At 35.6% G+C, this 22,313-nt stretch overlaps 1 protein-coding gene across 1 annotated transcript in view; it reads right to left on the bottom strand.

Annotated features, from left to right (window-relative positions):
* Positions 1-21,911, bottom strand: part of LOC132151343 (poly(rC)-binding protein 3-like) — a 40,677-nt gene extending 18,766 nt beyond the window's left edge. Inside the window, exons 1-8 of the mRNA XM_059559440.1 lie at positions 21,795-21,911; positions 4,051-4,209; positions 3,837-3,860; positions 2,352-2,384; positions 2,154-2,270; positions 1,912-2,043; positions 1,637-1,765; positions 933-1,079 (exon numbers count right to left, since the gene is read on the bottom strand). Coding sequence (XP_059415423.1) covers positions 933-1,079; positions 1,637-1,765; positions 1,912-2,043; positions 2,154-2,270; positions 2,352-2,384; positions 3,837-3,860; positions 4,051-4,125 — 657 coding nt within the window. The 5' untranslated portion in view covers positions 4,126-4,209; positions 21,795-21,911. The remainder of the gene's footprint in view (positions 1-932; positions 1,080-1,636; positions 1,766-1,911; positions 2,044-2,153; positions 2,271-2,351; positions 2,385-3,836; positions 3,861-4,050; positions 4,210-21,794) is intronic.
* Between the last annotated feature and the right edge of the window lie 402 nt (positions 21,912-22,313).

Here is a 22,313-nt window from a genome sequence, read left to right as displayed (position 1 = left end):
CCCACCACACACCAGCTTACTGGTGGAGAGGAGACAGAGTTATGAAGCCAGTCAGTAGAAATGGGGATTGTTAGAAGGACATGATGGTCAGAGGCCAATGGGCAAATTTAGCCAGGATGCCAATGTCACATCTCTACTCTTTTCGCTTATTGACAGTATAGTGTCCCCGTCACTACAATGGGGCGCTAGGACCCACACAGACCACAGGGTGAGCACCCCCTGCTGGCCTCACAAGCACCTCTTCCAGCAGCAACCTGGTTTTCACAGGAGGTCTCCGATCCAGGTACTGACCAGGCTCAGCCCTGCTTAGCTTCAGTGGGCAACCGGTCTTGGGCTCCAGGGTGATATAGCTGCCGGTATTTGCACAGTCCATTTCATGGTTCATCATGTCACAATATGCATTTCCTTTTGTGGACCAAATGTATTTTCTTTTACCAATAAAATTAATAAATTAAGCAAATTAACATTTGATTTTCTGAATTAAATGAAGTGCTGTTACATTTCTGTTAATGTTATGAAACGAATTAAACTGGCTTTTGTCTTTCTGTACATGAAATCATAACATTTTCTTAACATTTTCTGTGGAAGAAATCCAACTGGCTTTTGTCTTTTTGTACGAATTCTATTAACATAAAATTGTATTTTGTTAGAATTTCTTTAAGTAATTCAATTATCCAAAAAGACTGTCATACATTTTACATTTATCACCCCATAGAAATAAAGGTGCATCTCAATAAGTTATAATGTTGTGGAAAAGTTAATTTATTTCAGTAATTCAACTCAAATTGTGAAGCTGGTGTATTAAATAAATTCAATGCACACAGACTGAAGTCTTTGGATCTTTTAATTGTGATGATTTTGGCTCACATTTAACAAAAACCCACCAATTAATCAAATCTCAACAAATTAGAATATAGCTTAACAAAACTTACAGGCAGAGGCTGATGCTGCAGTAACAAGCTGAGGCCGGCTGTGGCTGGTGCTGCCAGAGTATCTGCTCTCACCTGGCCCCCAGAGAAAATGACTTGTGCAGTGGCAGGTTTCGCCCTATATGGAATTGTGGCACCTTTGGGTGGGGACTGGCAAAAGTCAGTGGAGGTCAAATAAAGATGGAAAAATCAAGAAAAATAAAAGTGGGGGCAAACTATAATAGAACAGAATGTATTAGATCATAACAAAATGAGACCATGATAAAAAGGCAACTTCCTCTCTGATATTCAAATCTATTTTAAATCTGTCATACAACGTATTTTTCTTATTTCCACAAAACACAAAATTAGATCTTTTTAAGAATGTTCAAAATTAATCCATACCTGTGTTTTTTGCACTTCATAACATTTTGTTGGGTTGACATTATTTGACGTTTGAGGTTTGTTACGTAATATTTGACATATATCATCTGTGTATGTATGTGCTGATCAATGTTTGGATTTGATCTGAAAGTGGATTAAGTGTTAGATTTCTATCTGTTCATTTGTGGCTTGAGAGTTTTGATTTTCATAATATGGACAAAAAAGCTGGAACATTCTTCAAAATATCTTCTTTTGTGTTCCACAGAAATCAGAAAAAGTTTCAATGAGAGTTGAGTGAATTATCTCTTTAACCTCAAAACCACTGTAATTTGTCTATTCCTTACCTCCAGCATGACCACACAGATCTGCTTCACACACTGGACAATAGCCTCTGGAGCACCTGAGATAGTGACCGCCCGCTCAGTAGAATTGGGCAACATGTCTCCAGCCACTTGCACTTGAGCCCCTGTAGTCTGGGGAACAAGCACAGCACAATCAGAAACCCTTTGAACACAGCACTACCATACTTCAGTAACAATGGCATTCTAAGCATTAAAATAAATACTGCCGCACTTTATGAAATAGGTAGATCATGAATAAATTATAAGTTTGAACATACCTCCCTCATCTCCTTGATCTTGGAGCCTCCTTTCCCAATTAGAGAGCCACACTGACTGGCCGGCACCACCAAACGCAAAGTCACTGGAGGCTTACTAGTAGCCTGGCTATTGCTCATAGAGTTAACAATATCCTGCATAGAACCAAAACATTGATTTCTATTACAATTTTTTATTGATTTATTTTGGGGTTTTAGTAAAAATTTGTAATTAGAAAAAGAATTAAAAAAGTTAATTAGAATACTTCTTCAAACTTGTATGCGATCATGGCAAAGGCCTTGAATATGGCATCTGTGGGTCCTGTTATGGTAACTATCCTCTCTGGGCAATTCCCCTCTGAAATATTTATGCGTGCATTACTCTGTAGAAACAGTTTGTAACGTTTGTTAATAACCATGTCACACTTATTACAGCAACTAAAATGAATTGTAATGCTACTTACATCTTCACGCATCTTCTTCACAGTTTCTCCTTTCTGAAAAGAATAATAGCATTTTTGATAAAACACAGATGTTAATGATTGCACAATGTACATTTGTAATAAATACATGTTCAAATCCATACAGTACCAAAAAAAACAAAAACAAAAAAAACTGTTACAAACTCAAGAATTTGGCAGCATAGATTTATGTTTCTGCCGGTGGGTGCCCAACCAACCCCCAAGCCCCACTATTTTTTTTGAAAGCACAAATACATTATCAACAAAATATAATTGGTTAAGAAAATTATATGGGCTTATTACTCAGTGTTTTTTACTAGGCTTGGGGTCCGTTTTTCAAGTCCCTTTCTCCGTGCGATTGATGAAGATTTCAATTCGCAAACAGAAAAACACAAACTGCAAAATACATGAGTCAAGTAGACAGACATTCAATAGTCATAAATCCATGGTTTATCTATACTATTAATGGTTTTTTGGTTTTATTTGCAGTAAAACCATGGTTAATTTTTTTAAGGCCAATGAAGCCTGTGTGCATACTGTGTACTTTAACTGTATAGAGATTTTCACGAAGGAAATTAACAAATATCCTGCAAATTTTTCAGACTTTGAAGATTTGCCACACAAAACTCAGTGCGATCGCCTAAATATAAGCTACTTATAATGAAAACTGCTCAAACACAGTTTTATCCAGGTCTGGTTCCAGAATTAAATACTGAGGGTGTTTCAGAAATTAGCTCTAGCCTCAATGTATTTTTTTATGTATATTTTTTGGTTTTATCTATTGCTCTTTTTAAGTGTGAATTCCGCATTAATATGCAGATGTCATTCCCCAAACTTTGCAGCACGTAGGCCTATGTAGCTGAAAAAAATTAATAAAATACAAATCTAAATGGATAATGGTGAGCGTAATTTCAACAAGTACAACATGTTCCTGGATCAACATCCTTGTTGATCCTGGAACAACATTCCAATCAACCAATCAGAACAGAGATATAACTTTTCAGGAAAGATCTGTTTGAGGCTTCAGAATCAGAATTAGGTGCTTCTACGCCCTTGTTAATCAGTTATCATTTCCCACTTATTTTAGAAATAAAATATGGTTAGGGTTTGGGTAAAGTCTAAATTTTTTGGCCAATAATGTTGATCCAGGATCATCAAAAGATATTTCCTGAAAAGTTATATCTCTGTTCTGATTGGTTGATTGGAATGTTGTTCCAGGATCAACAAGGATGTTGATCCAGGAACATGTCGTACTTGTTGAAATTACGCTCACCATTATCCATTTAGATTTGTATTTTATTAATTTTTTTTCGGCTACATAGGCCTACGTGCTGCAAAGTTTGGGGAATGACATCTGCATATTAATGTGGAATTCACACTTCCAGGAACATGTCTTACTTTGCAAAATCACGCCGACCATGGATAATATAGCCTAGAAAGCACATAAAGAGCATTTCCTTTATAATCACTAAAAAGTGTTGATTTTACCTTGCCTATAATGCTTCCAACCTCCTGCAAGATAAAAAAATAAAGTGTTTATTGTAATAACACACTTCTATCCATTTCCTTTTCAGGAGAGACATTTTTGTCCTCTTACAAAATATAGTACACAATCTGTTGTCTATCACTGGTGGAATTATTACCATGGTGCAGTAAACTGTGTATGTGGAAATTTTTGATTAGATTCATGTTGTTCTTTTACCTTGCCATGCATGAGGAGTCTGATAGTCAGAGTGACATTAAGTCCTCCTTCAGATTGCACTTTGTTGGGCTCCATGGTGAGGATTTAGGACTGGGTGAATTAGTTAGGAACTCACAGGAGCAGTTAAGGAATAGGGGCCAGTGGTCACCACACAGTAACCTAAAATTTGAAAGAAGCAACAACAAAAAACTTATTTTCATTTTGAAACAAAACCAAATTAAAATGTATTATTGCACTGGAAAACCCGACAAGTTAGGGTAACTCATTTCAGTTTGAAGAAACTGATTACCTTAATCAATTTAAAGCGGTCATATGATGCAATTTAAAAATGTCCTTTCTCTTTGGAGTGTTACAAACTCTTGATGCATAAAGAATATCTGTACAGTTGCAAAGACTAAAGTTTCAAATCCAAGGAGACATTCTTTATAAAAGTTAAGTCAATCATGCCCCTCTTAAAAGCCTCATTTAAACGCCCTCAATTTCCTACATGACTGGGTGGGAAGATTTGCATAACACCACCCAAGTGTTCAAGCAAAGAACGAAGATGTAACTTTTATTCTCGCTGTAGTATTGTTGTTGCCGGCGCCGCCATGTTGTGTACAGTAGGTAGACAGCCTAAAGGCCCTTTTTACCGCCGCACGTACCGCCGCTGCGGCATAGTAAAGTACATTTGCAGCTTTTGACCGCTGAGTGGCGCTTTAGCCACAAGCTATCAAATAAGCGCATCAAAGCACATTTTCGCAAATAGACGTCAGTTTTGCCTCGCTGATGTGTTACATTTGATGGCTTCAGTCGAGGAAATTGAAAGAAAAAGACTATAGTTAAAATATTTAATATATTTGATATGTTATATTCACAGATGAAAGTTTGGTACTTATGAAGTTATGTGCATTTCTTAGAACGAATTCAAGCAGGATAAAATGTCAAGCCTGTGCTTATATTTTCTCTAAGCTACATGGTATTAAACCATATTTTAGATTTGATACATTTAAAAGGTGTGCAGTATTATTTATATTATATGAATTATGTGTTATATTATTCAAAAGAAATTGTGGTTTACTTTGTATCAGAGCATTAGAAGTGGTAGCCTATTTTAGGGGGGTAGGCTACATGGATTAATATGCAATGTCAATATTTTCATATATTATGCCTGTATTTTAATTTATATTTAAAAATTCCTTTAATAAAACAACATGCATTTTTGTTATTCATTACCTGTCCTTTATTTTGACAGATAACTTCTTGGGAAAAAGACATTTGTCTGTAAACTGATTAAGAAATTGTTGCATGTTTAAACGTGAAGCGCTGTATAATTTCGTTCACATTAATTATGCCTAATTAGCCTAAAACAAGAAATAAATAAATTAAACCTGGAGGATTAAGCTAAATCTTTGAAACTCTAAAGAATGGATGGATTAATAAACCATCCTCATGATTAAAAAAGTTCTCTCATTATAATCAACAAATTGCACACAATGTAAAAAAGAGCTTCATTAACTGACAACATAAGTGATTTTAAAGGGAGCCTTCTTTACTTGCTTTTAGTGCTGAGCGATAGCATATGGCCTAAAAAAAAAAAATCCGATTTATGATAAAGAAATATTTCAAAACAAGTTTTGATATAGTTATAAATTTATAATTGAGACAAGATGATAAAAAACTGTAATGTTATTACCTTAATGCTGGAAAGACCTTTATTTTATTTTATTATTATTTTTTATGATTTTTTATTATATAGCCCATCATGCATCTAACCATCCACTCGGTGTTAAGAGCTGTTCAGATTCAAACTGCAGGTCCGCAGTGAGTCAGTGTCATGGATGGAGGACAGAGCAAGTGTACACTTGTGTCCGGTGTAGACCTGGCGTGCGTTTTTTAATGGGTTATGTTACAGCCCTGCTTGTTTTTAATGTTTTTATAAAATATATGTATTGACAGCATGATCATATCATGGTATTTTTTACTGCCATGCGACCTAAAAAATTAAGGCTTGGCGAGCCGAGGAACGAGCATTGCTGCAGGTTGATTTCGGCGGATGTGCTGTGCTTGTGCTGCCGCGGTCGTCTTCATTTCATCGGGTGAAACATCTCTCTCACTCAGCAGCAGAGTCTGTGAGTGGAGCAGCAACAACTGCTCAAAGCATCAGCTGCGCGCGCACTGATACCAGAAATACAGCCCGCCTTCACTCCGTGCATTAAGTATTTAATAAATAAATAAAAAATAGCAGGAGAGTTTCAAAGTGTCTTAGGCTATTGTGTGTAAGCTTTTTTCCCAGAACGCCTTAGATAAAGAGAGCATAAAATTATTTCAGGAGTTTATCATGGTTGAAGGGTCAGTCCACATGGCTGCCACATCTCTGAACCTGCAGAGAGTATAATGGCAAAAACGTAAGCATGCACAGCATAAGGATCAGTGACCAATTAAACTGTTCATGACAAGAAAAAAAAAAAAGCTTTTGAAAAGTCAAGTTCTTAGAATTTGGAATCTTTGTATTTGTGCTGTTTCAGTTGTTTTTGATATATTTAAACCATTTCCAAAATATATTTAAAAATGCATCTAAAAAGAAAAATGTTATGTGGTGTAAGCAAAAATGAATAATATACACTACCATTCAAAGCTAAGATTTTTTTTCTTAGAGAATTAAAAAAAAAAACAATTCAGCAATAATGCATTATTGACAATTATATTTCAGTCTGAAAAAAAAAAAAAAAACCTTCCAAATTTCATTAATACACCACAACAATTTTGGACTAATTATACACTGAACTAAATTATAAACACAACACTTTTGTTTTTGCCCCGATTTTTCATGAGCTGAACTCAAAGATCTAAGACTTTTTCTGTGTACACCAAAGGCCTATTTCTCTCAAATATTGTTCACAAATCTGTTCACTTCTCCTTAGCCGAGAAAATCCATCTACCTCACAGGTGTGGCATATCAAGATGCTGATTAGACAGCATGATTTTGGCATGAGTTGTGCTTTAGGCTGGCCACAATAAAAGGCCACTCTAAGGCCTAGTCCACACGGACACGGGTATTTTTATAACCGGAGCTTTTCCTCCAGCGTGAAAACACATGAAAACGCCAAAACATGCTATCAAGCGCTATCAAGAGCATGCCACACCAGCAGGCGGCGATATAACCCAAATTGTAAAGTCACCTTGGCCAATCAGAAGCAGTCAGCAGCGCACAATCTGACGTCAAACACAGCGGATAACGCGCACACTCTGATGTCGCAAGGCAAAAACCCCGGTTATACTGTCCACACGACAACACTGCAACCGGCGTTTCTGAAAATGCTCACCCTGGCCGTAGTTTTCAAAAATGTTCGGTTTCGGTGCCCTGAAACTGCGTTTTCGTGTGGACGAAAGGCCGAACCGCATAAAAAAAGTCACGGTTATAAAAATACCCGTGTCCGTGTGGACAGGGCTTAAAATGTGCAGTTTTATCACACAGCACTGTTACAGAGTGAAATTTCAGTCACAGTTTTTCCATATACTTAGGGTAATGTAATTCAAAATTCTATGTGTTGTGATACTACAAGGCACTAGAGGGGTCTCGTTAGACACACCTGATTTGTATATCAGATGCGCAATTGCATGAAGAAGTAGTTCAGTTTGGATAGAGGGAACACATGTTTCTTGGTTCTACCTTGAACTGTTGCTTGACAAAGTCCTAGTTGAGAAACCTTTGGTTTTAAGCTTAACGTGAGTATATTTGAATATTGGCTTCTTTCATTATTTAGAATATGGGGGAATGTTTATGCTTGTTTTTGATATTTTCTATTTTTCACAAGTACTTTTTTCTTATCATTTCACTTCAAAAATGTGTTTGGATACATGCCTGATTGTGACTGTGTTCGATCAAATACTGTTTGGAGTGGATGCGCTTTTGTGTTGGATTCCTTTTTTTGAAGGATCTTTCATCTGCTAGTCGGGAGTTGTCAACTATAAGGTAGATCAACAGATTTCAACGCACACAATGTTTTTCTTTGGAAAGAAAATATAATTTTTGCAAAGGAATGGATAATCTTTTTTACTGATCATGAGCCCAATATTTAACAAGGCAGGAAAACATTTATTCTACCTGAAGGAAGACGTATTTCATTGAGCTAATGCTGTTGAATGGAGAGAGAGAGAGAGAGAGAGAACCAGACTAGGGCTATTCTTAAACTTGGAGCTCATTATATCGAAGTACAAATCCAAACACCAGAAACGTTATGCATTTTATGAATAATGAAATGTTATGAAAAGTATGCATTTTATTTATTCACATGCAGTATGGTTGTTGGTATTTTAGTTCACAACTTTAAGTTCCATTGTTTAAAAAAAATGCTTTATTGGCTAACGTTTCATAATCTTTCAGTTGTTATGCTCTAAAATCCAATGCCATTTGTAATTTCACAGTATTTTCACCTCCTAAATCACTAACCTTTAAAGTCACAATTCTATAATGGTCAAATTTACTCAGGCCGATTTATTTTTTTAATGGCTTTATTTATTTATTTTTGAATAGTAGCCTACATAAATAGATGAAGCAAAACAAATATTTGGATGGTTCCTTATTTTTTCCATTATTTTCTTAAAGAATAAACACTTATTTTCTACAAGAATAAACATGATAACATATTACTAATTCATAGAAATAATTTAAGCAGTTAAAACCTATTTTTAAACTTGAATTTAAATACTATCAAACAAACTTTAAAATCTCAAGGAGTTTATAAATTTAAAAAGGATAAAATGTCACAGTGCATGTTAAATAGCCTAAATGAACTTGTGTTAACAATATAATTAGAACTAACAATATAATTTGATTTCTTTACATGAACAACTCCTGTATAAAATGGGACCGCAACCTTTATATCAAACATTTTTAAATCGTCCACAGCTGAGCAACTCGAGAGGGGGATCTGCGCCAGAGCGCGTGAAGTGAATGTGATGAACGAGGTCATTTTCAGATGCAATGAAAAAAAAAAACCTGGATAGCCTAGATTAGGCCCATGCAGGCTCTGCTCTGAAGTATATAATACTTATAATTACTTATAATTTAACCCAGAGTAACACATTTTAACGGATTAATCGCCTTTTTCATTTGCTGCATGTTTTCTTTCTTAATTTTTTTTAAACATGCAACAAAAATAAATTAAGTTTGTGATTAGAAAAAAAATATGAGTAGTGTATAGGTTTCATTTTAACGGATTAATCACCTATTTTTTTTTGCATGTTTTTTTTTTCTTTTGATATTATATAATTCATGTATAAATTGCATTTTATTACATTTAGAAATAATAACGGCTGGCCTAATAATGTTATCATGTACAAACAGGATATATTTATTTAAATTTAACAAATATATCAGAAGAAAACAAGATTTGAAAATATAGAATTCTAATGGATAAATATAATTGCAATATATAATAATACAGGCTTAGCTATAAACAAACAAAAAATAATAATAATTTAAAGCTAAGCATAAGGTAAGGTTGGGCTTTCTCATTCTCTCACTCGGGAGAAACCCGTTTCCATATTCGTGATCGGGGCGCTGCACAAGATCCCGGGCCCTATGCATAGGGAATATATATTCCAGACTTTTCAAGGGCCCTCTCTTCCTTTAGGGCCCTGGTAATCAGTACTGGTTTTACCCCCAGTCCGGCACCCCTGTTCGTGATGTTGCCCATTTGAAGCTTAACTATTATTCATGAGGTAAAATAGGCGTTGTCGTTCACACATGTTTTCAGTATCGATGGAAAAAAATCATAATTAACACTATGTTGAGTAAGTGGACCGCTGCTAACGCTGAATGTCTGGTGAACGACTGCTGTTTCCAGTGAATATGTGCTAGAGGCACCAGCGCGATCAAACGGCTGAAACAGAAAATACTAAATTTTTGGTCACACATAAGGCATAATTCAAAAATGCAAAGTGTTAGTAGTTTGAAAAAATCAAGAATAAAAACAGAGTTAATAATAATTATTGCTAAATGCTGGACCGTTCCCATTTCGCTCTGCATATGGAACCTGAAGATTTTTTTTAAACCAAGAATGAACCAAAATGAAATGAAAACATTTAGCTTTTTATCCGTATATATATATATATATATATATATATATATATATATACGGATAAAAAGCTAAATGTTTTCATTTCGGTTCATTCTTGGTTTAAAAAAAGGCTGCCTACCTACTGTAGATTGAAGTCATGGCCTAGTGGTTAGAGTGTTTGACTCCAAACCCTAAGGTTGTTGGTTTGAGTCTTGGGCTGGCAATACCATGACTGAGGTGCCCTTGAGCAAGACACCGAACCCATAACTGCTCCCTGGGTGCCTCAGCATAAATGGCTGCCTACTGCTGTGTGTGTGCACTTTGGATGGGTTAAATGCAGAGTACAAATTTGGAGTATGGGTCACCATACTTGGCTGTATGTCACATCACCTTTTTTCATTTCTCTAGATGCTGTGTTTCATTGTGAAAGCAAAACTTCTTTGTTAGGTCTTCCAAAAGAGGATGATATCTGCTTCGTCATGCCTAGAGCTGATCCGTGCTGGTTGCTATGGAAATACATACATTTTGCGGGATCTGCTTTTACTGTGGACGAAGCGGAGTCCAGCCCGGGGTCGTCACATGTGGTTGCCGCAAGACCGCCTTCCTTTCCTCACTCTAGCCCACAGTGTGTGACGCATTTTATGGAGGACTGTTTCCTGAACCCGCAGTTTTACTTAGCCTAGAATGGGTTAGTGCTTGAAGGCTGTTCTATAAAGTGGGGCAGTAAGAACTTTGCGAGGACCGTCTTGCACTTCTGACTCACAGTCTGTAAGTACATTTGTTATATTTAAAGAATTTGCCACTGATGATTCAAATGTGAGTTATAAGGATTGTTGTATGTTGCTTTTCCGATTACAAATGCAGACATGGTTTTATGTTTACTCTGCGCAATACGCAGTAAAAACACAGTATTCCGTAATTATGTACCCACTGGATGCAACAAATGCCTTGTTTTAATGGCTTTTATTGTTTTTGTCTCGTCGTACAGGGAGATGCCATCACTTGGGATGGGCGTATTGAGCTGAAGTATCAATATATAGATCCTGCCGTGAGTGTCGAAAGTATCGATACTCAAACAAAAAATAACGATACTAAGGTGTTTTTGGTTTACCAGTGATTTTGTTTATTTGACAAAAAAAAAACAAACAAAAAAAAAAACGCACTGAATTGGACTAATAATCTATGTTAGCAAATAAATGTGTAGGATAGAACTTTTTTTCTTGCTCAACAGAACATGCAAATGTTGCAAGACAGAACCAATCCACCACAGAGAGTGTTCACTCACTTCTGACAGTGCATTCAAACAGGGCTGCGTTTCCCAAAAGTATCAAAGCATTAAAGCTTTTGGGAACGGCAGCCCTAAACATTGCTTACCAGAGGACAGAAAAAAAAAAAACACGTATATGTTTGAGGTATTTCACAATAAAAAAAATTGAAATTAGTCTACATAGTTTGGGCATAGTTATTTAAATTGAACATTGAAAGATAATATTGATCATGTTCTGTTCTGCAATGTTAATGTAAATCATTCACAATCAAAAAAAAAAAAAAAGGCTGAATTTTATGCATGCAACAGCGTTTCACTGGCAGTCCATTATGAAAATAAACCATGGTTTTACTAAAGTGACTATAGTTCAACTATAATATTTGTAGATTAAAATCATGTGTAAACTATAAACATATTTGAACAATGTGTAAACTATATAAAAATATAAAATATATATATTTTTTATATAAAATATAAACATATAAACTAATAAGTTACAGTTAAGTCATATTGAATGTTAAAATGTGTTGTAAACAAAGTGGTTATCATTATCCATTTTATGGGTATCGATATAGACAATACTGCCTTGAATAATATCAGTATCGTATCGAAAACAAAATAAGTAGTATGGCACATCCCTGGCCATCACAGTTTGTTAAAGGTCATAATATTTCCGTCACATGCTTGAGGGATTCTGCCAATGACAATGCACTGGATTGGTGGCCAATCAGCGTACACCTCGCTTTTCAGAATGATGAGCTTTGTAAAAATCGATGCGTTTCAGAAAGGCAGGGCATAGAGGAGAAACAAAAATATACAGTATGTGGAAAATAATTAGTTTTTTCACCTTAAACCACATAAACACATTGCATTACACCAAATACACAACATAATGTTATTTTTAGCAATGTCATATGACCCCTTTAAGTTATGCAATTAAATATTTACAATTAAACTAAACACTTTATTCAAATACTTTTTATATCTAAGATTTCATTGTAGCGAGTAAAACCATTAATATTAAATTAACTCAAAGATCTTGCAGTTAACTGCTAACTAGCAATAGCGCATATCATGTGCTAACATAACTAACAAAGAGACTGCACTATGAGCAAGTGTAATTACTGGTCTTTAAATAAATCAGCATAAATATTAGCTCACTATTCATTGGCCTATCATCAACCTAACAACAGTCTCTGCTCTGAAGCACAATGGTAGCCCCAAAAGTCTGTTTAAGTCCCAACATAACAGAACATGAAATACTAGCAGACATTGCATATATTAATATTTTCCCAAAACACATAAACTAACACTTAATTTTTACATTTACTATTCTTAATGACTCTAAGGCAAAACTGGGAACTTGGAATCTGCTGTAACTAATTCAGTTTATTTTCTCATTTATATAATCAGTTACTGAGACATAACATAACCTGTTCTATTCAGTGAAGTGAATTTTCAGTTATTTTTGAGTTGACTTGTTTTTATATTTATATTTACTAAATATGACTTTCACACTGTCATAATCAGAGGAAAACAAAAGTTAAAAACTAGAGTGACATCTGAGTCATATCAACTCTAATATATATCGCTAAGGTCAAGTTTAGGTTTTTTAACATCAGAGATTATAATACCTTGAAAAAGCTAAATAGTTACCTAAATCAAATAAATATGATTTTCAAAGTACATCTATTTAATTAGATTATAGCAGATGCTTTGCCAGTGACCATGTATCTTGCAAGGCAAAAAAAGCATAAAATAAATATGGATTATTGTTATTATTATTATTTTCCCTGTCTGCAGCCTTTGACACAGATCAACTGTTAATTAATGGATTGTGTGCAGATAATTTTCCAATGGCTGCATTATTTCACAGCTCAGATGACTGGCTGAAATGAAAAAATATAAAATAAAATGCTGTCTTATTACAAATAAGAAAGAATAGCCTGTTAAAAACAAAGCATTAATTTATCTGAATAAATAGTACAATAAAATCAATCCAACAATCAAAATGTTTAGAATATTGCTCTGCACATCTCAGACCAGCAGGCAGAGGTAGCAGGGGACAGATAGAGAAGGATGAGATCTACAGCCAAATGTCCTCCAATCTCCTACAGGACGCCAGATTACATAAAGACTTTAATCCAGATTAACAACATCCAGGGGTTGGTGTCTAGTCATAACAGCAAAAATAATCTAAAGAAATCGACAATCAGTGCCAGGCCTAGCAGACTAGAAGCCGGAGGCAAATAAATAAACCTCCTCAATTATATAAAAGAATAGGTTGCCATAGTAGAAACATCTCACATCTTGATGTATTCAATTCTTAAAAGCTATATAGCTTGTGGAACAGGAGATACATTTCTGAAAAAGAGAAACATTTTAACAGTGGGATGAGCAATTAATCACAAGGGAGGATTATACACAACACACTTTCATAAGGGCCAATCAGGCTGAAACAGATGGCATTATTTTGTGCCAAGGGGATCATAGATGAATCAGGTCTGATTCTGAAATACTTTTGCACCCATAATGCCTCAGAGGAAAGGCCCTACTAAGATAGTGTGGACAGGAGCTTTGTTTTTGCATCGTTTTTTCTAATTAGAGTTCCAATTCTGTCTGATGTGATGAGGTCGTTTAGAAAACAAAATGGCCACATATGGCACAGTTTGAGGTATGTTTGCTTCAAATTAGCAAACTCATTCTCTTTTTCAAACTAACCTTTTAATCACTCCTACAGATGAACACACACATACACACAAACGCACACAAAGATACAAAATTCCATGGATTAATAAATGTGCAAACATCCAGGTTTCTTTTTTTTTAATTTTTTTATTTTTTTATTTAGCAAGTTAGTTATTAGTAGATTTCGCTGCAGAATCACAGCCAATGTACACACAAAGAAACCAAATTTGCTGTTTTGAATCTGGAATATTCTGCTTTTCAATGGTATTCATGCCTATACCATTTGATTTACGAGCTCAGCTTGAAGAATATAAAGAATTCATGGCAAAAAATGTCACTGCCTATTGCTTCCGATTGCTACTCCAGGATAAAGTTGTCTGTAACTGCTTGTCTAGGATAAATTTGTTAAAGCCAAATCCAAACCTTAAAAATTATTGAAATGTAAAAGCTGATTCTACATCAGTGATTGCAGAAAGCTGTTATAATGCACATCTTACCATGTTTACCATATGTGCAGAGAAAATTGATTCATTTATAAAAATTAATATTATATATTTTAATTTAAAAAAAATTTTTTTGTGATCAATTTTTTTTATTGGTTTTTCCATTTAGGAAAACAAAAACAAACAACAACAAAGCAACTGAACAAACAGATGTAGCTAGCATCAATTTAACAGTAATAGCAAGATTAACAGAGAAATTGACATGGTAGTGTAGCATAACAGATAAATAAATAAATACGTAACAATAGCAAAACTACCAAGCATATGAAATCAAACAGACAGAGTATATGCAGGGAATACCACATATCCCCCCAACCCCCCCACCCAACAGAACCCCAAGAGAGAGAAAAAAAAGATGACTACAATAAAGATTTTAGCGTAGAGATGGTATCCTCCCAACATGAGATGTTTTCAGGTTTGGCCAAGTGCAAGTTTGCTGCCCAACGTTCCATAATGGCGATATCCATGTAATCTAGCAGCCATTTGTTAAAGGATAATAAATGAGGGGGTTTCCATCTACCTGCTATCAGCCTTTTAGCCGCAGTAAGACCAGCCAAAAAAAGGCGTTTGGATTTAGCAGGTAGGTTCAAACCCAAAGAGTCATTCAATAATAAGAGAGTAGGCGAGTAAGGAATCTCCTGAGACAATAATGTGGACAAAACACTACAAACATTTTTCAAGAAAGCCACAACACCTGGGCACTCCCACACCATATGAAAAAAAGTGCCCAAACTCTTTTGCAAGCACAGAGTACAATTAGGAGAGGGCAAAGCTTTAAATCTGAACAAACTGCAGGGAGTGTAATATGACCTGTATATAAAGTTGCAATGAATCATTCGGTGGTTTGGGTTTCTGGAAGAGAAAGACAAATTTTGCCAGATCAAGTGCCAGTCCAGATTATTATTATCAGATTGCAAATCCTGCTTCCAAACTCTATCCAGAGAGAATGGTTTGTCTGATGCCTGCAACAAGACAGCATAAATAATAGAGACCAACCCCTTACCCCCGGTCAAAACCTTATGAAAAGGATGTAATCCTAGAGTGCCATTCCAAGGAACCCCATAAGTGCGCATTGCTATACGTAACTGAAGATAAAAGAAAAAGGAGGAACCGGGTAAATTAAAGATTTTCTGAACGTCTAAGAATGAGCGGAAATATTCAGCCCCAAAAATGTCAGATAGTGTAAATACACCATTATTTGCCCAACTAGAAAAGTATATAGGGCGTCCTCCCAGCTGTAGACGAGAGTTAAAGAAAATAGGTGACTGGAGATACCAATTTGGAGATATTTTACAATATTTTTCGGCAGCATTCCAAGTGGAAATTAGCTCAGTGATAATGAACCCAAATTTAACCTTAGATTGTTTAATAGAAATATTAGAGTAAAAGTGGAAAGAGGGCGCAACACAAAGGCCCAATGGTATAATTGGAAGTTTGGGAGTCCTAAACCCCCAGACCTTTTTGGCCTTTGAAGGACAGAGATTTTAATTCTGGGTCTTTTACCCGCCCAGATAAATTTAGAAAGTAGTAAAATAATTTTTTTCCAATAACCTTTGGGAGGTGCCAATGGAAGCATAGAACCAACAAAATTTATTCGGGAGAGAATATTAATTTTAATCACTGAAATGCGGGAATGAAAAGACAAAGTTGGAGAACTCCACTTTTGAAGACTATTTTCCACCTCGACAAGTACTTTATTGTAATTATTAGTCACTATGGCTGATACTGTAGGGAAAATTGAGATTCCTAGATATTTAAACGTCTGAACAACTGATATGTTCATTGTTGCCACGGTGGCAGGGGCCTGTCCAGTAGAAGAATTCAGAGGCAATAATACAGATTTTTCCCAATTGATTTTATATCCTGAAACCTGACCAAAGTCCTTAAAAATATTTAAAATGTGAGGAAGACTATGAGAAACATTATGAAGGAAAAGAAGGATATCGTCTGCATACAAAGATATAAAATGTTTGGTATTATGTATAACAATAGGGTTATGACTAACTGACTGCCGAACTGCCTGAGCAAGAGGCTCAAGAGATAAGACAAACAACAAAGGTGAGAGAGGACAACCCTGTCGAGATCCTCTAGATATGGGAAATTGCTTAGAACAGGTGATCCCTGTCAAAACCGTTGCAGTAGGATCATTATATAAAGTTTGAATCATAGATAAAAAATTATGTCCAAAGCCCATATGATACAAAATGCCACTCAAGATGATCAAACGCCTTCTCTGCATCAAGAGACAAAATACCATTTGAAAAATCAGTGGTATTGGAAGATTCTATTATGTGAAGAAGGCGACGGACATTATCTAAGGCAAGGCGATTCTTGATGAAACCAGTCTGATCCACGTGGATTAGAGTAGACAAATGTGGTTCCAATCGGGAAGCTAAGACTTTGGCGAACAACTTCGTATCAGCATTTAGAACAGAAATAGGACGATAACTCGAACACACAGAAGGTTCCTTACCCTTTTTTAAAAGTAAAGAAATAATAGCAATATTTGAATAGTTAAAAAAAGAACCCTTAGTAATTGTAGAATGAATCATCTCCAGTAAAAGAGGACCGATTTGGGGCCAAAAGGCCAGATAAAACTCGGGGGGGTATACCATCAAGCCCTGGAGATTTATTCTTATTCATGCTCAATAAGGCTTTGTACAACTCACTCAGAGTTATTGGAGCATCAAGTTCAAGAGCAGAATCATAAGAAAGCTTTGGAAGTTGAAGAGGGTTCAGAAAGCTTTTGCATGCCGGCTCATTATAAATAAACTCTGAGGAGTATAAATTAGAATAAAATGAGCAGAAGACATCATTAACCTCATTTGGATGAGAACACAGTTTACCTGTGGAAGATTTAACAGACGTTATGTTGGCCAATTGTTCATTGGTTTTAAGTTTCAAAGCCAGTAGATGACTTGGTTGAGCACTGTACAAGTATTGAAGTTGCCTAGTCCTATGAATGAAAAAGTCAGATTTGTTCCTAAGTAGTTGATTAAGGTCTTTCATCAACAAATCTCGCTCAAGAATAAGGTCAGAGGTAGCATTCAGAGACAAAGAACGCTCTAAAGTTGAAATTCTATTTTCTAAATCTACGATATGCTTCCATCTTGTTTTGTTTAGATTAGAGGCAAATCCAATTGTTTTGTCCCTTATGAACCCTTTTACAGCTGACCAGAGTACCCTGGGATCATCAACACAGGATCTATTTATCGTAAAAAATTGGTCCAGCTGTTCTTTCATTTCCCTTAGAAAAGTTTCATTCTGCAATAAAGTACAATTGAACCGCCAACGGGCCGCTCGTTTGGGGCCTGGAGAGATTGCCAGTTTGCCAAATACAGCCCTATGGTCAGAAAGAGACATAGGAAGAAGAGCGAAATCAGAGGCTTTTCAAATAAATGTTTAGAAATGAAAGTGTAATCTACAGTATACGGGAAAAAGTTCTATGTCGTGATGAAAAACAAGAAAACTCCTTTAGAGAGGGATTAGCAGTCCGCCAAACATCTATTACGGCACAGTCTAAAGCCCATTTTCTTAATGCAGTGGAAGCAAGACGTTGGTTTGCCCCCTCCACCACACCAGTTCTATCTAATTAATGTGACCAAACCACATGGAAGTCACCTCCTATTATTAGACCAAAATCAGATAAATCCAGTATAAGTTTAGTCAGATAATCAAAAAAGCTCCTATCAAAAGCGTTAGGGGCATAAACGGAAACAAAAGCTATTTTTTTATCATTTATTAGAGTTTTAATAAAGACAACTCTACCCTCAGAATCTTTCCCGGTGTCTAAAATTGTAAACTGAAAACTACGTTTAGCAACAATTGCTACTCCTCTGTTTTTTTTTTTAATTTGAGGAAGAAGCAATGACATGATAAAATTTATTATGAAATCTGGAAACATCCCTTTCCAGAAGATGGGTTTCCTGAAAAAGAGCTATATCTATTTTCATCCTCCGCAAAAAGTCCAGAGTGCTTGTACGTTTATGAGGAATATTAAAACCCCGCCCATTCCACGACAAAAAAGAGACACTAGTCATAAGTGTCTGAGTAGAAAAATAATATCAAAATAGTGAACCAATAAACTACCACCTCGAATGCAAAATGAAAAGTGTATAGTTCTATCCTTTGGGTCCTGTCCCACCCAACCATTATCCCTTCATTCCGAAACCCCCCCAAAAGCCCAAGCCGGGTAGAGCAAGAACGCCTGGTATCCTTGCTGTCGGGCCCGGTGCATGACAGGGAAACAGGGGCACCTCCGCTTCGATGTGTGGTCACTGTAGTCCGCTGTGAACCGAATGGTGTGCCCATCGACTTCAATTGGATTTTCCCTGGCTTCTTTGAGGATGCGATCTTGCAATTTAAATCATCATTAAAATTATTTATTTATTTTTTAATAAAGGCAGTGTAAAATGCATTTAGTACATTTTGATATTACAAATATTTTTATTTATGTTTTATTTTTACATTTATATTAAGTCAGGAAACCATTATTATAACTAAAATTCTCTACAAAGTATAAGTTTTTTCTATATATTCTTGGCCATCTACTTTGTTTTTCCTGGCACCCAAACTAAAAGTCATATAGAAAGATCTGCCTTAATTTACCCATTCTTTTGTAATTTTTGCATGGTTCTACATTCTTTGTTATGCTAACACAGCAAGATCATCTAACACAGCAAGATGTATATATACATTTATTCATTTAGCAGACGCTTTTATCCAATGCGACTTACAGATGAGGACAGTGGAAGCAATCAAAAACAACAAAAAGAGCAATGATGTATAAGTGCTATAACAAGTCTCAGTTAGGTTAACACAGTACACGTAGCATGCGCTTTTAAATAATATTATAAATAAAAAGAAAACAGATAGAATAGAAAAAGAATAGAGCAAGCTAGTGTTAGAGGTCTTTACACACACACACACACACACACACACACACACACACACACACACACACACACACACAATGGCATAATAAATGAAAAGAAAATAGAATACAAAAAGATTAGAAAGGTAGTTAGATTTTTTTTTAAAGAATAGAATTAGAATAGTGAGTGTTAAAGTTAGAGGGTCAAATAAAGATGGAAGAGATGTGTTTTAAGCCGATTCTTGAAGATGGCTAAGGACTCAGCTGCTCTGATTTAGATTGAACATTTAATTTAAAAGTCCGTAAAAGTGACTTTGTGTTTCTTTGGGATAGCACAATCAAGCGACGTTCACTTGCAGAACGCAAGCTTCTAGAGGGCAGATATATATATATATATTAAATACTATTGCACAGTTGTTTAAGTAATGCCATTATATCACTGAATACAGCGTAAATATTTGTTAAAAATTCAACCATGCAGTCTTTTCTAGCTACTTTTGTACTTTCAGTATGCCGGTGATAGAATTTACATTACCTGCGGTACTGTGGCCTATATACATTATGTCCACAGTTAAGCTACTAGAACACCCCCTCTAATTTCAGAAGCACCGTCAGAGATTTTGGCCTGTGCGCAGCATTGTAAGAGGACAGCCCATGACATCTGATTGGGAAAGTGGGTCAAGCTTTCTACTAAAGAGCTTCTGGCCTCTTCTTCTGGAGCAGCTATCACATTAAGCTCGCTTTGTGCATGGCTGAGCAATGCTCAGAAAAAGCTCCCCCTGTTTTCACTGCGCATCTCTGCATGGCACTCAATGTACAAAAATGTATCGTTCGAAGAGGGTCTTCCCTCCCTGCACTTCCAATAAAGAGTGACATCTCTTATTTAAACCTACTGAGGCATGAACTGCATTAAATACAGAAAGAAGATATTAACAATGAAAACATTAAAGAGTGACCACTTTATTCTTATTTTATACATGTCCATTTTTAATTGTTTTTAGTAACTTGCAACACATTTGAAGATGAATGATTTTGGGGGATTTATTGTCTGATTTATTGTGCTGTCCTATAATATTTCAATATTGTCCTGTCTATTGTGGTAAAGAATATTATTTTTAGTATACTGAACTTCATAGGAATAAACAAGAGATTATTGTGATTGAATGCAAACTGACAATTACACTATGACAACATTTAGAAAGTTGGTTTAATGTTAATAAACCCACTCATTAGTTTGAATTTCAAGAAGAGTCACAAAAAACAAAAACAAAATGCTTTTCTCAAACTTGTGATTCAGCCAAGAAATGCAAACACAGTTAACAATAAATCATGAATGATCTAAAACAACGGATCTAATTCCACCATGTCATTGTCTTTAAGCATTCCTCTCAGTTTGATAGTTTCTAACAGTGTAAAATAATGGAACCTTCACTGAATTTTGCAGTGGTCTGCCTGCTCTTGTCTATCCATTGTCAAACATATATTGCAGAGGAGGTTCTGGTATGAGACTTAAATAATTAATGGATCATAGAAAAGTTACACGTGTCATTTTCATGCAAAGACATGGTAATTTGACACCCTGTATACCATGTGATGCAAATATTGATAATTCATTGATGGCCAAAGTGGCTTTAAATTTTAAATCCCCTGAAGAACCACATATACTGAATCACCCTAAGCCTATGAGCATGAATTGATATTGATATTTTATGATGATGATGATAATCAGGATAATGACTGTTCAGATATTTTCAGTTCTGATCAAAGTAAAATTCGGCACAATGCCACCTTAGTTCTCTCTCACATACAAAGATGGTGCATATACCCATAGACAAGTTTTGTGGTAATTATCCAATAATTTAATTATCTTACTTAAGCTTAGTTCGTTGTGCAGACCACAGTGAGTAAGAAATAAAGGAGATCTAATTGAGCAATTTTTCCAAGAGATAGCCACACTTTCCTCAAACACGTATTGCTCCTTTGTATTTGTTTAATTAGTGGCTCATTTAGGCATGTCCTCGAGCTTCAAATACAACCGTTTCCGAACAATGTCCAGCAAGGTTTAAACAATAGTTGTCGCGATTCAAAAATTAATGATATGTTTGACCTTTGGTTGGCCTAGAAATCAAAACTAGTTTCAAAGCAGATATGTTACAGGTATTGTAGACTAACATTTCATAATGCTATTTGTAGTATGATCATCCAAAATGATGTACAATGTCAAAATGTATGTTTGTTTTTAATCAAAGTAAGTAAACATTAAGATCAAATTTAAAATGCACATGATAATAAATATTCAGAACAAACCTTCAACCTTCTGAAACATCCTCAGAAAACAATCAAAATAGAAGCTTGAAAAGAGGCTTTACCTTTGGTGCTACTGGAAACAGATGGCCACCACTTTCGATGTTTGCAAAAAGATTAATAATAACAAAACAACTGGCAAACGGAAAATGAGTTTCCCTCTATCCTCTTGGTTAACTCAGATTGAAAGGTAGCATCCAATTGGCTAAAAGATAGAGTCATGTGAACACAGTGTCACAACACGTGACTTTCTCGTGAAACAGAATGATGGCAAAAAAGCATTTGTACTGAAGTGATTTTGGGGTTCTGTTTAGATCTTTGGACAGTGTTGTGAAATGCTGAAAGCAGGTCAGGAGACCATGGGTGCAGGAGCACAGTGGTTTCCCCTCCTGGGAGATATCCGAATCTGTTCAATGAAACACCCTGACAATTCAGCAAAAACAATTGGATGGTGCTCATCTGTGTCATGTCTGCTCTTTACCCTGAGGGGATCTTAGTTATGATGACAGATATTTACTCCAACAATGAATAACTTAAGTAAATCTCCTAATCTCACCCTGCCCCACATCACCAAACAAAGCAGT

The sequence above is a fragment of the Carassius carassius genome, chromosome 10, assembly GCF_963082965.1.
Source record: "Carassius carassius chromosome 10, fCarCar2.1, whole genome shotgun sequence".
Classification (NCBI taxonomy): Eukaryota; Metazoa; Chordata; class Actinopteri; order Cypriniformes; family Cyprinidae; genus Carassius; species Carassius carassius.
Note: the sequence above shows the minus strand (reverse complement) of the source record. Positions and strands in the feature narration are given on the sequence as shown.